This window comes from Schistocerca serialis, chromosome 3 (assembly GCF_023864345.2).
Source record: "Schistocerca serialis cubense isolate TAMUIC-IGC-003099 chromosome 3, iqSchSeri2.2, whole genome shotgun sequence".
Lineage (NCBI taxonomy): Eukaryota > Metazoa > Arthropoda > Insecta > Orthoptera > Acrididae > Schistocerca > Schistocerca serialis.
Genome location: NC_064640.1, coordinates 557,950,748 through 557,968,959, shown reverse-complemented (window position 1 = coordinate 557,968,959; position 18,212 = coordinate 557,950,748). Strand labels below are relative to the sequence as shown.

General features: G+C 39.3%; 1 protein-coding gene across 1 annotated transcript in view; it reads right to left on the bottom strand.

Annotated features, from left to right (window-relative positions):
• Window positions 1–2,754: 2,754 nt before the first annotated feature.
• The window catches only part of LOC126470454 (adenosine 3'-phospho 5'-phosphosulfate transporter 1), a 99,180-nt gene continuing 83,722 nt past the window's right edge, over window positions 2,755–18,212 (bottom strand). The window contains exons 7-8 of the mRNA XM_050098303.1: window positions 14,318–14,443; window positions 2,755–6,790 (exon numbers count right to left, since the gene is read on the bottom strand). Of these exons, the coding sequence (XP_049954260.1) occupies window positions 6,623–6,790; window positions 14,318–14,443 (294 nt within the window). The 3' untranslated portion in view covers window positions 2,755–6,622. The remainder of the gene's footprint in view (window positions 6,791–14,317; window positions 14,444–18,212) is intronic.

Genomic DNA, 18,212 nt, shown 5'->3' with positions numbered 1-18,212 from the left:
ATACAACTTGTAAACAGTCTTCAGAGATACAGTGTTATCAACATACAGGAATTTCAATATTTCACAAGTTTCATTGGCAGTTTTTTGCAACTTGAAATAGAACTTAATGTTGATGCATCATTCAAAATCCATGATGCATGATAGAGACAGTAAAAACAACCTAACTCTAGCATCTAATCGAAAAGTCAGAGCGTGTTCCAACTTGATGTTGTCTTTTTCGACAGTTCAGGTAATTGGACAAATTACATCAAATGGTTGTGTTGTAAGCAGATGCTACTTAAAAAAAAACATTCACGATCTTGTTTAATCACATCTCATAGGTGTGTAGTTACAACCATTATTATTATTATTATTATTATTATTACTACTACTACTACTACTGATGACAATGATCAAGAATAATTAAAGCAGCAGCTGTTCAAATTCCCGAAATGAATACAGTTATTGATGATGATTTATAATAAAGTAAGGCAGGGGAAGTTTCAGCCATTATATTTCCTGAGAACTATGAAACCAGTCTTTGGGATGAAAGACGACGACGACGACGACCACCACCACCACCACCACCACCACCACCACCACCACAGATGTTTCCACAAATTGTGAAATGAAAACGTATGCAGTCAGTTTTTCATTCAAACGTCCTCTAGTGTGATGTAATCCAATATGGTATCAATAGTGAGAACTATAGATGGTTAAGACTAATTATGAATGCTTGTGAGAGTTGTGTCTGCAACATTTGCCTGTTTGAGCACGTCAATGCTCAGGCTGTAGCCACACACGAATATGACAGGGAACCATCACTTTTCACTCAAATTGTTATGTAGAGCCATGTCTCTCACAGAAAAAGGGAAGCTGATGTCCACTTCTTTGAGCAGCTACACTTCCTACTTTTCTCATTTTTCAGTCAATCAAGTGCAGTGCTGCAACTCAATCTTTGGGCAGAAAACTATTAGTCCTTGACACATTTTAGGAGAAGTAGCATGGAAGTGCTGTAGAGCACTGTGTTAACAACCGCAGGTCAGCAGCTGCAGTGTGGCGACAGGTGGGTCACAATAACAAACATGTCAGTGGATTGCGAAGCGAGGACATTCGACCTCAGCAGTATACAGTACTGGACAGCAGTAGCTGTGCAGCAAGTGGGGCGATGTCACTCCACGAGGATGAGTCTCTTGTTATGCCAATGTGACTAGGCACATGGTTTTAGTTGGTTGGTTGGTTTAAAGGCAGGAGAAGGGACCAAACTACGAGGTCATCAGTCCCTCGTGGTTTTAGTGAAGCAAATGGGCATCGGAGGCACATAAATAAGTATGGATTTTGAGGCAGGCATCATTTTTTGCTGGAAGCCAGCAGCACCGCCACAACGTCAGAGAGAGAACTGGGCACTGCCGGCAGCAGCCATGGGTTCCAGATTGGGCTGCACCTGCTGCCAGCACTAAGCCTTTCACGGGACTTGGTGCCACAGCCCTGCCAACCTGCAGCCGCTCACATTGAGTTCCTAATGGGACTTGATGCTGTAGTGCCAGCCGCCGTTCAACTCCAGTCTGAGGGCAGCAGGTTAAGTCCCATGCACAGCAGACACCACATGCTGCCATTGTGGCTGCATGTGGGCCCGAGGGACCAATCCCCAAGCAGAACACCATCCCAGCACAACACATAGTGCCACTGACATCAACAGCCGTGGTCTCCAAAGGCTGCCGGTCTCAACAATGCAGGGCACCAGCTGAGGAGCTATGGGTGAAAGCTGCCGCCTGTTCACCAGCACCAGCCAGGGACAATGGGGGAGGCATGCCTGCCTCACTACATCATATATTGAAATCAATGAAAGTTCTAACTATTCACAATGTTTGCCCTTGGCCCCATGGCCTGTCACCACCACTCACTCTTCCCCCAGCTTGCCTGTAAATTAGCTTTATTATTCTATCTTCACAGACATTTTATTGCAGTTAGTACTCCTTTTTACTATTTGTGTGTGTTAGATTTCATATTAAATGTAATGTAAAATATTAAGAACGCCTAGTAACACGAAAGAGTGCCTTTTGATCTTAATCTTACTAGTGTAAAGAAAAAACTGGCTGGAAAAAATTAAGTCTTAAAGTTTGTAATGTATCTTATGCTTTTAAATGTTAGATATGAAAAAAAGTTGCAGGAAGAAAGACATAATCTTGACCATTTTGAATCAAGAGGCATACACAACAAAAAGGAGAGAAACACAATATATAAAATGGGCTCAGCTACAGAGAAGATTTCTACAGATACTGAAGAGCAATGGGAGAGAAGGCAGTTTGCTTCTGGATAGCAGTCGTTATAAAATACATTTTAGAGCCACTACACGGTGAATGAAGTTGTAGCACATGCAAAATGGGTATAACATAAAAATACTATGATAATATGACAGAAATATAATACAGGGAAGTGAAGGAAAGAAAGATAGACACGGAAAATTATGGAAAGAACTAACTATGAATAAATATAGTGATTTAAAGGAAGAGTATGCATTAGAACGCGTGTGTATTGACTCAGGATTGCTGAATAATTTTCTATACCACTGTTACTCTTTGTTACCTATAGCTTTTCTTGTTCTTGTTGCACGATTCACGAAACCTGACAGTTCCATATCTAGCATAAGATAATTTTGGACACAGACGTCGTCGTCATTTTTGGTGAGTGTTATCTTTTTATTTGATGTAACTCACAGCATTTGGTTAATAAATATTTTTGAATTTTCATGCTAATGATAAATAAAATACAAGAGAGGTTTAAATCAAAATTTCATTTTACAAAATCAGAAAATATACAATAAAAATTGGGGCAGAACTGTGTGTTTTTCAAACATATAATAAAAAGTTTGTAACACATTAATATAACATGGTTATAAATATTTCTTCACAGTGGTCTCCGTATTCCAGGTTAGAGAAACACTGCATATGTTCCAGCACTTAATATATTGTTATTCATCATTTCTTCGTGCTTTGTTTTCTACATGAACTAAGCTACAATAGTGTCACACAGGAATTATGGAACTGGATAATTTCTAATGTGATTCTTAACCTTGAATAATTTATAATACTCTCTTTAATTTTCTAAATACCCATTCCAATATCCAAATGTTCATGTTCCAACTAACTTTCTCACTGCAAGGTTTCAAATTTGTTACAGTGTTTGTGGTTTTTGGTGCACTGAAACCTTGTGAACATATATAAAAGGGCACTGGAAAGCACACACTGCAATATTTAGTAAACTCTGGATTTGGAAACCACCATGGTGGAATGTCTACAAGACAGTAATAGGGGAAATCCAGTAATGTATGCAGTTATTTCATACAAAAACACATATTTTAGTTGAAGTCTTACAACATGGTCTCCATCATTTCCAATAAAATACTTTTAGTTCTGTACACAGAGCCTCTTGTTAATACCACTCAGTGGCAAAGGAGTTACTAAGTCTGTCACACTATTTAAAAAATTATGACTGTTGATAGAATAATAGTTTGGCATGTGTACATTAAATACATACGGAACACACTAAATTCACATTTCTAGAACTCACACTCCCACATATATTCCAGGAGAATTGGTGAATTAAACAATACACAAAACAGCATAGCACACTTTCTTCATTAAGTATCTTACAAATGTATGACCATATAAATCCAAGTATCAACATTTACAACAAAAGATAAATACAATGCATATTAATGGAAAGTGAGGAATTGGTAATGGCACAGGTCATGTATTATCAAACAACATCATACAAATAATACTGCAGTTTTGTAAAGCTTATGAGATAAGGCTATTTTTAATTCCTTTGCTTTGGGAGCATCTAAAATTATTCAATAATTTATTACTCCCATGGAGTCTTAAAAAATTCATCAGATATAGAAGACAGTCCAAAGTTATGCAGAAAACCAGCAATTTTTTTTAACACATGCTCACTACTGTTCAAAATTTATTTATACATTTAATCACCAAAAACTGAGATTATAAATGCCTTTGAGATCTGTTTTCTAGCACATTACTCTATTACAAACATGTTAATGAGTAAGCAAATATCTAAATTTGAACATGTAAAACTGTTATTCTCATCCTTAAAATTTTAGCAGTGTTGATGACAAGCAAATGGAAGGCCATCTAACATTTGTGTAAAGCAATTCCACAAACAGAATATAAAGCTAAACAGCAGCTGGTATGGTTAAGGAACATTGCCATTGTAAATGTAAAAGATGTCACTGACCAATCAGCTCATCACTCTGAAGACTGATCCAATCAACAGGTTGCCAATATTAGTCATACAAAAAGAAAGTTTGTGAACTATCATCATTCAGTTAATGACAATAGGGTGTGTGGGTGGGGGTGGGGGGAGGGACTGACTGAGACTGCAAACATTAAAGTCAACCAGAAGGCTTGTGAGAAAGGAAACAATAATCATGTAAAAATTATCTGAATACAATTAAAATATCCTTCTGTGTCATTTTTATACAATATCTTAATAGTTCTTAATAAAATATGGCTATTGGCACAGTTTGGTTTCTGAAGAGAGTCAGATACATAATAATTGTATTTTCTTTATTTATTTTAGATTTCTTTGACAAAATACTGACCTAATGAACCTTCAAGCCAGAAGCCACAAGTATACACTAGTAAGCCTTAGACATCCTGCTTGGAAGTAACTACAATGCAATTCAATGCATAAAGTCTCTCTGGGAATGTAACTGCTCTGTCACCTGTTTGTGACATGATATTGTACCATCTCCAATTTTCCTCTACACATTATCATTCACATTTTATTTTTCTTAACTGATTTCAAGCTAAGCTTTATGGGTTTGGCATCATGTAGTAAAAGTACTGGCAAGCTCTGTGGAATGGTGCCCATTTGTTGCAATTCCAATGGATGGCATGCAGCAAGCGAACTGAAGCTAATCGCATTCCACACGTACATTTACGATGAAGGGTTTGCTAGGCAACAGCTTCATAATGCAGCACCAGAGCTTAGAATGCTAATGGTATTTAAAATTATGTACATTGTCTCATTCATGTAAAAGAGTTCATCAATACACAAAGTAACTTGGAAAATTTATTGAATAATGAGTTAGTTTTCTTAATTTTCAGAATTTCTGACTGCATTAAAAACAAAATAAAAGGTGAAATACAATTAGTGTTGAAAGTATCCATTTATTTCTGAATTATAATGTGTAATATGTAAGTGTCAGTATATGAATGGACTGTACACCTCTGTGCACGGTTCACCAAAATGTAACTTTATATTGTTATTATGAGTCACAATGACTCAATTTGCAGTTCAGAAAAGTTTTTAATTAATGGATGGATGATTTATGGGTTTACATTAATTTCAATGAGAATGGCTCAGAGAGGGAACACTCCATTGACATGCATTAATTACATGTGGCATTTTGATTTATGCCCCCCCCCCCCCCCCCCAAAAAAAAAAAAAGAAATCCATTGTCTATTTCCAAAATATGCTGCCATTTTAAAACTGAAGTATATTCAGGAACTATTCACTAAGACTACATGGACATTCATTCAAGCAACTTACAGGTATGTGAATTATCTACTTCTGGGTTTATACCATTCAATGTGAGTATGTTCAAGAATCATTTCCTGAATCAGTAGCCAATGTAATTATGACACTGTACAGTCTGTGGTAGTGAATCTGCTAGGTGAAAGCTTCACACAACTATTTTGACAGATGGAAATAAGAGCATTTCCACTCAGACTCAGTGGAATGTTAGCATATTTACTGTTGTAGGAAACAGTATGCTCTGTCTCAAACACTGACTTTAATGCAGCATAGTAGTTTGTAGAAGATCATTTTAACTTTAACACAAACATGCTGATGGAATTGTTAGGTTATTTGAGATCTGCAGCATTTTAGTTAGTGTCATTGACATATATAAACCACATGGACAAAACAGTGGCGAATGAGGACAAAAATAAACGTGTTCTGATTGTAAACATCCATAAACTCAAAAACACATAGAAAGTGGGAAGATATATTGTAGATGATTTTGCATAGCTAAAATTCAGTATAAGTTTATTCTTGGCATATCCAAAAACAGTATACTGAGTTTTGTTACAACACAAGAGTAATTCAGATAAAACTCTGCATTCCAGCACTTACTGACTGGTCATTTAAATTACTATCATTATTTTACATCAGATACAAAATAATTATTGGCCTCAAATATCAATAGCCTTTTTGTTTAAAAGAAGGCTGTTATTAATTTGTCTTTTCTGTTAGGGTTTAATGTCTCGTCGACAACAACTAATTACAAATGGAAGAGAAGAAAAGGTAGTGATAAACTCAACATCTTTTTCCTCTCTCTTAATCACAGCAATGTCACCATCTTTGCTCCACTTATCAAAAAGAGTGATTCAATCCATCATTACTATTTCCATTAGTTAGCTTAATCTGTGCTACTTTGTTACACAAACTGAGCCTAACTATCATTCTGCCACCCAAGAATATTTCTAAAATGTGGCTTACAAAATAATACAGAACATCATCAGTAATGGTTGCTACATAATTTCAATGACTAATTTTACAAATAAAATAAACCTCAGTGAAGTTGGGATGCAATGGAAAAATGAGTTAATGGCCATTTCTACACCTTGATCCCAGCAGCCACTTGAGTCTTCTTTCTAATTGAACGTAACCTCTGATTGCAGTACACTCGCAAAAAAATTGATATAAAAACTACAAATACTCCAATAATGCCAAGAGCAGTAATATGATGTTGATAAATTATGCATGATAGCAAGATGGCGAGGCCCTGCAATAAAAAAGGTTATACAAATTATTAAACATCAAAGTGTTACAAGAATAATTATATTACGAGCATGAAAAGAAGTTTACTGAGTGTCAACTTATGCAGACTAGTCTTGATAATAACTCTCAGAGACAATATTTGCCTTAATGAATTCCAACTCAGAAAGTGCACAAAGATGTACTAGCAATAAGAAATTAAGATTTCTGAAAAAATGAAGTTTGCACATGAGAAAGAAAGTGCCAATATATCTTTCTGGTACCAAAGGCACAAAAATCAGCACATGAATGAAATAAAATGGAGCAGAATAATGTGCATTGAGGAAATGGGTCTGTCATACAATTAAAAATTTTGCTTGTATGTATGTCACACATGCGCGCGCGCGCGTGTGTGTGTGTGTGTGTGTGGGCGCGCGCGCGCTCACAACAGACAGGACGCCAGGACGTGGGTTTGAAACATCGTTCTCCCATATGCGAGTCCAGTGTACTAACCACTGCGCCACCTTGCTCGATGAGAAGAACATTGCTTAGCTGAAGGAGCATTTCAACAGTTGCAGACTTGTCTGTGTCCCTGACCAGGTGCCGTTGTTGCTCACTCAACTGGTGGCACAACAAGTATTGCAATAGCTTCCACTGCCCAAAAACTTTTGAGTGTCTCAGCCTGCTGCAGGAATGTCGTTGCTGGTGGTGGTGGTGGTTAGTGTTTAACATCCCGTCGACAACGAGGTCATTAGAGGCGGAGCGCAAGCTCGGGTTAGGGAAGGATTGGGAAGGAAATCGGCCGTGCCCTTTCAAAGGAACCATCCTGACATTTGCCTGAAACGATTTAGGAAAATCACGGAAAACCTAAATCAGGATGGTTGGAGACGGGATTGAACCGTCGTCCTCCCGAATGAATGTCATTGCTGGCATGCTGAATGACAAAATGAAGTTCTTTAAGATGAATTGCTTTTCTTATCCTTGGGTCCACAACCATCAAATATTGATTAAAAGATTATGGTTTCACTTTGGCTGTTATTATCTGGAGAGAGGGAGAGGACAGAAAAGTATAAGTTTTATTCGCCACTGTTGGCCAACTTCAACAACATGTTTATCATCAGTGTGGTTGAGATCTGTACATCTACACCTACACCTGCAGTTACATGATTACTCTGAAATTCACACTAAAGTGTCTGGCAGAGGGCTCATCAAACTACTTTCACACTATTTCTCTACCATTCCACTCTCTAACAGTGTGTGGTGAAAATCAAACACTTAAATATTTATCTGTGAGCTCTGATTTTTCTTATTTTATTACAATGATGATTTCTCCCCATGTCATTGGATGTCAACAAAATATTTTCATACTCTAAGGAGAATGCTGGTTGATTCAGGAGAGGGGACCAAATAGTGAGGTCAATGGTCCATTGGATTAGGTAAGCATGGGAAAGGAAGTCTGCCATGCCCTTTGAAAGGAATCAGCCTGCCATTTGCTTGAAGCAATTTAGAGAAATTATTGAAAACCTAAATCAGGATGGCAGGACGTGGGTTTGAAACACCGTTCTCCCATATGCGAGTCCAGTGTACTAACTACTGCGCCACCTTGCTCGATGAGAAGAACGTTGGAAATTGAAATTTCATGAAAAGATCCCATTGCAATGAAAAACGTCACACATCATATCCATGACATTGTCTCCTCTATTTTGCGATAGTACAAAACAAGCTGCCTTTCTTTGAACTTTTCTGATGTCCTCCGTCAATCCTATCTGGTAAGGTTCCCATACTGCACAGCAATACTCTAACAGAGGACACACAAGTGTATTGTAAGCAGTCTCTTTAGAAGATCTGTTGCATCTTTAAGTGTTCTGCCAATAAAACCCAATCTTTGTTCCATCTCCCCCAAATACTTTTCTACACGATTGTTCCAGTTTAAGTTATTCATAAATGTAATCTGTAAGTATTTAGTTGAATTTACAACCCTCATTTGACTCTAAATAATGAAAAGTGGGAAGTTATCCACATGAGTGCTAAATCCTTTACATGACACAGTAAATCACAGCATCCTCTGCAAACAATCTAAGGGGGCTGCTCACATTGTCTCCTAAATTGTTTATATAGATCAGGAACAGCAGAGGACCTGTATTACATCCTTGGGGAACGCCAGATATTACTTCTGTTTTACTCGATAATTTTCTGTCAATTACTACAAACTGCAACCTTTCTGAGAGGAAATCATGAATCCAGTCATACAACTGAGATGATGCTCCACAGGCACACAACTTGATTAGAAGTCGCTTGTGAGGGATGCTGCCAAAAGCCTTCTGGAAATCTAAAAATATGGAATCAATTTGACATCCCCTGTCGATAGCACTCATTAGCTCATGACAATAAAGAGGCAGTTTTATTTCACAAGAATAATATTCCTGAATCCATGAATCAATGTTGTTTGTTTGTTAATAAATTATTTTCCTCTAGGTAATTCCCAATGTTTGGGCACAGTATATGTTCCAAAATCCTACTGCAAATCAGTGTTAGAGATAAGGGTCTGTAATTCAGAGGATTACTCCTATTTTCTTTCTTGGTTCGTGGTGAGACTTGTGCAACTTTCCGGTCTTTAGGTATCAATATTTCATAAAGTGAGTGGCTGTGTACAATCACTAATATGGAGTTATTGTAGCAACATACTCTGAAAGGAATATAGCTGGTGTACAATCTGTACTGGAGGCATTGCCTTTATTAAGTGATCTAAGCTGCTTCGCTACACCAAAATGTCTACATTTAAGTTACTCATGTCTGCAGTTGTTCTTGTTGTGAATTCTGGAATATTTAATTCATCTTCTTTGGTGAAGGAATTACAGGAAACTACATTTAGTAAATTAGCTTTAGTGGCATTGTCATCAATAACATCACCATTGTTATCATGCAGTGAAGGCAGTGATTGTGTCTTAGCGCTGGTGTACTTTACGTACGACCACAATCTCTCAGGGTTTTCAGCCAGATTTCGAGGCAAGAGTTATTAAAAGCATCTCACACTGATGTTCGGACTAAATTTTGACCTTCTGTAAAACTTTGGCAATCTTGGGGGTTTTGCGTTCTTTTAAATTTGACTTGCTTTTTTCATTGGTTCTGCAACAGCGTTATGATCTGTTTTTTGTTCCCTGGGGCTCTGTTCCATGTGTTAGTAATTTATTTGGCATAAATCTCTCCACTGCTGTCAATACTATTTCTTTGAATCCAAGCCACGTCTTGTTTACACTTTTATAGTTACTTTGGGAGGAATGGAGGCTGTCTCTTAGGAAGGTATCAGGAGAATTTATATCTGATTTTTTAAATAGATATATTTTGTACTTATTTTTAGTGGTTTTGGGTGTTGTGGTATTCAGTCACCCTAAAATGACCTTGTGGTCACTAATCCCTGTACCCATTATAATGCTCCCTATTTGCTCGGGATTATTTGTTGTTATGAGGTCGAGTATGTTTTCACAACCATTTACACTTTGAGTGGGCCCCTGAACTAATTGTTCAAAACAATTTTGGAGAAAGCTTTTAGTACAATTTTGGATGATCTTTTACGCCTACCACCGACTTTAAACACCTATTTTTGCCAACATATTGAGGGTAGATTGAAGTGACCACCAAGTACAATTGTGAGCAGGGTACCTATTTGAAATGACACTCAAGTCTTCTTTAAAATGTTCACCAATTGTATCATCTAAGTTGGGAGATCAGAAAAAGGAACCAAATAGTAATTTATTCCACTTGTCCAGTATAGCCTCTAACAATAATAACTCACAAGAACTACCAGATAAATTTCGCTACAAGATAGACTACTTCCAACAGCAACTAACGCATGACTGCCAACTGTATTTAATCTGTGTAACAATGGAAAATCCAGGATGGAATAATGACAATATTACGAAAAGGACAGACTGCTACTTGCTGTATGGCAGAGGTGTTGAGTTGCAGATAGGCACCACAAAAAGACTGTCAAATAAGTAAGCTTTTGGCCAACAAGCCCTCCATCTGAATCACACACACACACACACACACACACACACACACACACACACAAACGGTACTCACACACAAGAACACTGTCTCTGACTGCCAAGGGAAGATCTCAGAAACCTGACACAATGATCATGGTGTGTGTGTGTGTGTGTGTGTGTGTGTGTGTGTGTGTGTGTGTGTGTGTGTGTGTGTAATCTGGTCGCCTTTTTGGTCGATAACTTACTTGTTTGACAATATTTTTGTTGTGCCTATCTGCTACTCAACATCTCTGTTATACGGTTATGGCGAGTGGTAATCTATATTTTCCATAACGTTGTATTTAATATATCCTTTCTGAACACTATTACATTCTTTGTTAACATTTTGGGTGAATTGATCTCCAGCTTTAGCCAGCTTTCAGTACCTGTAATCATTTGTGCTTCAGTGCTTTCTATTAGCACCTGGAGCTCTGGTTCTTTCCCAACACAGGTACAATTTACTACTAATAAAACCTATAGTTTCTATATCACCCCTGTACTGTATTTGACCTGCATCCTTTGAGACAGAAACCCTTTTGGTTCTTTCCTGTGACCTTCTAACCTAACCCCCCCCCCCCCCCCCAAATTCACTCCACACAGCTCACAGCTCCCACTACCCATGTAGCCACCTCCAGGATGTAGTGGACCACTGAGCTATTAAGAGCGAACAGATTACCCATCGCTCTCTGGCCCAAGTCACGGTTTTCACAGAACCACCTAAGCCTCTGATTCAGACCTCCACTCAGCTCTGTATGAAGATGTGCAGACAGTCCTGTCGACAACGCTACAGAGGGTGAGTTCTGCCTTCACCTCACAAGCAAGACTGGCAGTCTTTACCAATTCAGCTTACCACCTGAAACCAGATGGAATCTCTTTCGATCTAAAGCAGCACACGTCACTATTACCGACATAAGCCACCTGCAGCTGGTTCACCCTGTGTTCTTCATGGCATCTGGAAGAACTCATTTCACATCTTGTGTGACTTCCCTTAGTAAGCACACAGAGTGCACACTGGATTTTCTTCTTGGCAGCCATGTTCCTAAATGACCTCATTACACTGAACTGGCCAATAGTGATAAATAAAACATTGTATTCAAATAAGGACAGCCACAGCACAACCATGACCTCCCTTAAGTGGTTTTGGATGACCGCTGCTTCAACCTGTCCTCCAGTAGTGAAAACATACAGCTTAGACACTTCTGTGGTGACTGCATTCTGGCAGCCTGCATTGTCAAGCAGCATAACAGCAACATAAAGTGTGGCAGTTTGGGATATTACTCGATACAATGTGCGTTCTTGACTGTTATGTATTAAGGGATCACAGAGATTTTATAGCCCAAAGTACTGCCTCTCTTTCAGAAAACTCCTCATGTTCCATTATAGGAGGACAGCGTCTGGCCACACAGACAATGACTGTGCAGGTCTTCTTAAAAGAAAAAAAAAATGTACCAGTGCTTCTCTGGCTTGCACATTTGCTTGATATGTCACCCTCTGCCCATGTCTGCAAATTTGGTTGGCAACATGTTCATCACAGTCCTCCTCCAACCACTGTTCAAATGGTTCAAATGGCTCTGAGCACTATGTGACTTAACTTCTGAGGTCATCAGTCGCCTAGAACTTAGAACTAATTAAAACTAACTAACCTAAGGACATCACACACATCCATGCCCGAGGCAGGATTCGAACCTGCGACCGTAGTGGTCGCTCGGTTCCAGATTGTAGCGCCTAGAACCAATCGGCCACCCCAGCTGGCTCCAACGACTGTGATGGATTTTGAACTCTCATACATATCACATGGGAGGAGACACCCCAGAAACATCTTCAGGCCTCCTTTGATTCAATGCTATACAATTTAGAGTCTTTGGCTGCAGTATATGGGGGCTTCACATGATGCTGCATTGCCAAAGCTTGAGATCATGTGCAGTTCTGTAGCCTTAATCATTTGTGTATTTGCACATACTTAATCTATGCAGCAAATTTCATTCAGTCACACGTGTCCTTCTTGGTGTTGCAACTTTCACAGAAGTAACTATATTGAAATCTATTATGGTAAGAAAACTTGGAGGCATGTCAGCAAGTAAATATTATTAAGTGAAGTGACACCATTGTAAAATTGTGGATGTGTATTGTGGTAAATGTAAAAACTAATAGTAAACCAGATTCTACATCATTAGTAATCAAGTCTAGAAACCTACAGTGTTCTCACTGTTAAAATTTCCACCCTTTTATCTTTTCTCTTACTCTCACTTCTGCCTTCTGTTTCCATATTTTAATCATTACAAATTTGTCACTGTTAATTATGTTATCTCAGTAATCACAGTATGTATTACTTGCCCTCTTCATTACTTCTGTCTGTGTGCTAAGTACATTCTCTGTAAGAATTGGCAGCATACAGTAGGGGAGAACCAAACATAGTAACCAAGTACCCACTGATTCAGAAATCATCTACAATAATTAAATTACATTTTTTTTCACAATCATTACAGACATATGCCCAGAAATGCATGCCGAGGTGTACAGCTACTTGAAGGTAGAGATAAAATATGTTGAACACTGTAGAATATGACCCTAGTATCAGCAACTAACCGGTGGCCCACCAGCACGAGGTAAGCAAATGACTATGTGGCACATTCTCCACAACAGCCAGTATCAATTTCACACAGCATACAGGCCTTATAACTGACAGACTTGCCTCTATAGTGAAGGTTTTGTCACTGGTTCATCACACACACCACCATGCTGCTACGATTTCTGACACCCACTTGATTCACAGATGAGGCTACTTTTACGGGAGGCAGTACTGTCAACCTTCACAAAACCTGCCTGTAAGCTATGGAAAAATCTTCATGCTATGGTTGCAGTGAACAATAACACCAATTCAGCCTAAATGTGTGGGCAGGGATTATTCAGAGCTGCCTCTTGAATGCGGAGATAAAACACAAGAACAGACAGAATGTTCCCACTTGCCTTGTGGGTTCTCGTGTTGCTGTCTATCACTGAAACCTACACTATCACAGATTTAGGATCTTCACCTTCTAGAGGTTGGACCTCCCTTGAAGCACATTTCTGGCCATTTGACCATTACATTTTTTGCACCTTATCCATTCATGGATCATTTCCTGCAGTTCATCCCCATTTACTAAAATTGCCCTATATAGTACTTATGTGGCAAGGAAGGAAAAATATATATGCACACACGCGCACGCACGCACGCGCACACACACACACACACACACACACACACACACACACACACACACACACACACAAGTGCAACACTCTCCACCCCCACCCCCTCTCACAGAGAGAGAGAGAGAGAGAGAGAGAGAGAGAGAGAGAGAGAGAGAGAGCACTACGTAATCATCATACTTATTGCACTGTAACCACAATTACTCCACTACCACACTGCAAGGACAGAGAGAGATGCAATATGCATTTTATGTACTGGGAATAATAACCATTATTGTAAGTATGGCACAATAAAACTAGCAATACGTAAAACATAAAATAAAAGCAAATTCCCTTACCTGTCTAATAGTCATAATTATTGCAAATATCACAGGTCCAAATGTAGAGATTGTGAAGAAAATGAAAAGCTGTCCAGCAGCTGAACAAACGGATAGAATCAGGCAATCAAATATGAATTTTGGAAACTGCAAAAATGAGAAACATACAATGTAAATAAATCACTTTGACCTAAAATAGAAAATTCATAAAGCAGGATTTAACCTTTGGAAGAAGAGAGATCTTTTTTTTATTTTAGTAATAGAACAAATCAGTACAGAAACGTAGCTTTATTTTTATTGATAAATGTAACATATAATGCCTCTACAATTTTTACAATAAGAAAACAGTGGCACTACTTCATACACTCCATATTACTGAACGACATGCACGTCCTGTCTCTGTTGCAGGTTGCCTACGGAACAGCTTCTAGGGGCCAACAAAAATTTTATTTTCAATAGTCCATATAATTATTGACCAATTTTGGAAACTTAAAATACTGTCATACTCTACTCATTAAGAGGTACAATCTTAAGTTAAAGGTTTAATCCAGTAAGACAAGTATTAAATTTAGTAACTGTGTGTATGTCTTCCAACAAATTTTACACGCATTTTCAAACTGTCATGAAATTTTTTCTCAATCTTGTTTGTTTTGTTTTGTTTTAGAGCATAAAAACAACAAAGGTCATATGCGCCCATGTCAGAACCACCGAAGACGAAAGTTGTCAATGAAAAGGGAGCCGGAGCTGCCCGGCAGTGAACAGGCCATAATACGGTTAATGGTGATAGCAAAGAGGATGACACTCAGGATGGAACCCCGTGGCACACTGTTTTCCTGGATAAAGGTGTCCTACAAGGCATAACCCTCACATATCTTGAAAACTTGGTCTTTTAAAAATTCCTGAAGGAAAGGGGGCATGTGGCCTCAGAAGCCCCATGTGTACATAGTACGGAGGATACCAATCCTCCAGCAGATGTCGTAGGCTTCCCCCATATCGAAAAACATGGCCACAGTCTGGTATTTCTGCAGAGGACCATTAATGATATAGGTTGACAAAGTGACAAGATGGTCAACTGTACAACAGTGTGCTCAAAATCCACACTGTGCAGTGGTTAGTAACTCGTGAGACTCAAGCCACCATACCAGCCGGGCATGACTCAAACATTCTATCACCTTGCTAACACAGTTGGTGAGAGAAATAGGGCGGTAGACAGAAGGAAGGTGTTTGTCCTTAGCGGGCTTAGGTACGGCTATAACAGTGGCTCCATGCCAGCATCTGGGAAATGTGCCCTCTGCCCAGATGCAACTGTTTGTATGAAGGACAAAGTGCTTGCCCACACCATAAAGGTTCAACATCTGAATCTGAACATCATGCAGCCCTGGGGCAGGGGATCAGGATGAACTGAGAGCATGATCTATCTCACTCATAGTAAAAGCAGCATTGTAGCACTCACAATTCTGAGAAGAGAAGGGTATCACCTGAGCCTCCTCCAATCATTTCTGATGGAAGAAGGCAGGGTTATAGCGGGTGGAGCTCAAAATCTCCGCAAAATAGTGGCCCAAGGTGTTGTAGATAACAATAGGGTCCACTATGGTTGCTCGAGTACGTGTCAGAGAGAGCAGACCACTTGAGACAACGGGAAAAGTGGTCAGTGCAGTGTGAGAAGTCCAAATGGGAATAGTTGTGTGTGGAGCCTGAAAGGAACATGGATACTCAAGTGTTAAGGCAGATGAGGTTGAGTTGACTGAGAAGGCCAGCCAAGAGAGCACCTCTTGGACAGGTTCTGGAAGAGCCTCAAAGGGGATTGTGAACATTAAAGTCACTGAGCAGCAAAAATGGGTGATGAAATTGCCCAATAAGCTGGAGGAAGTCTGCCCTGGTGACCCCGAATGATGGAGGGATGTACATGGCACACAGGGAAAAGGTGAAGTGGTGTTCCCAGCCTGAATTACACCATGGATGTGAGGGTACTCTGTGTACCCAAAATCATCTGATTCCATTCCTACTGATCACATCTGACATGCCTGGGTCCATATTCAAACAATTTCTGTAAATCCTGTGTGGTACATCAGTGGTCACGAATATGTTCAGTGACTTGTAGTCCTTGTTACTATGTGTCACTATTGTAAGCAGGGCAAGAGGATTCTACATGCTACTAGGAAGAAATCTGTAATTCAGTTGCTCAGTAATGTAGTGTAATTTTCAGATTATCTGTGCACATTAAGTAATCTTTGTATTTCTGGGTTGGGCTTCAATATTTTGATGAACTGAAATCAACTGTTCATGCTAAATGAGTTGTTATTTAAGTGGACTTTCAGACTTTTACAGTACAGCCACATGAAATAAACGTCTGCCTTAACACTGTGGTTTACAGTCTTGGCTTCTCACAACATGACACAAGAATTATACGTTGCCCATTTTTGTGCAACTATGAACCAGATTTCAGCAATGCATATCTTCCCAAAATAACACAGAATATGTATGGCACCTCTGATTCTCAGAATCAAAGGTTATTTTTGCTGTATTAAAAGGTAGGTAGAATTTGCTATCAATTCGGATTCCATTCAGGACTAATAGCATGATTCAGCTTCTTAATAAAAACATTTTTCAACAGTCTAAAGCATTTTCCAGAAAACTGTTGAAACACTATGAAGATGATATCTGAATGGGACAGAAATCTGTAGATGTGATGTCTATGTACAAACAAACAGCTAGAATTTCAGAAAAAATTGTATGATTTGTTCAAGAGAAAGAGCTTCACAAAGTGAACACATCATTAACACATTGGTTCAGGTAAGGGTCTTATGCAAAAAGCTATTCAGCTTGGCACTGATTGATAAAATTGTTGGACGTCCTCCTGTGGAATAATATGAAAAATTCTGTGCAACTGAAGTGTTAGATTGTGAAAATCTCAAGCTGACTGGAAGGCCCTTCCCATTATGCCCTAAATATTCCCAGCTGCGGAGAGATCCAGCAACCTTGCTGGCCACACATGAATACAAACAGTAGAAACTCTCACCATGAATGTGTGGGCATTATCTTGCTGAAATGTATGCCCAGGATGGCTTGTAATGGAGGACAATAAAGCGATGCATAGAATATCATCGACATACCGCTGTGCTGTAAGGGTGCCGCAGATGACAACCAAAATGGTCGTACTATGAAAAGAAATGGCATCCCAGACCATTACTTCCAGCTGTTGGGCCGTATGGAAGGCGACACTTAAATTTGTATCCTACCACTGTCTGCGGCACCTCCAGACACGGCTTTTCTGGTCATCGGGGCTCAATTCAGAGCAAGACTCATGATTGACGACAGTTCTGTTTCAGTCAATGAGATTCCAACTTGGATATGCCCAACACCACAGCAAATAGGCTCATTGGTGTACGTAGGTCAATGGTAGTTGGTGCAAGTGGTGCCACCAGCACAGCCACCTTTCGGTGAGCCAACTATTAATGGCCTCTGTGGTCACTGAAGCACAAGTTGCATATCTGATCAGGGCTCTGAGTGCCTTACCAACAATTGCTCAGTCCTCATGTTCTATTGTCTCTCCAAGTCAAACACTTCCTTCTTGATGCGGTGTTCAGCCACAGTTCACCCATTCCTGCCAACATCATTGAATAGTGGCATCGCTCCTATTCGAATGTCAAGCATTTTGTTAATTACTCCAAGTGGCTTCTTCGAGTCCAACTACACATCCTCTCTCAAATGCTGGCATATGCGTATGTTGTTCACTGGCCTTTCTGTGAGGCACAGGCACTGTCCAACAGAGTACACGAAATTAAATTTACAAAGACTTTATGCCCTGGTTTTGACATGTCCCCTCTTTACTATCACTGCCAGCTGTGCAGTGAAACTACATTGCAGTGCCACACGTTCATTGATCAGCCATCAAAGTTTACAATTTTGCATTTTC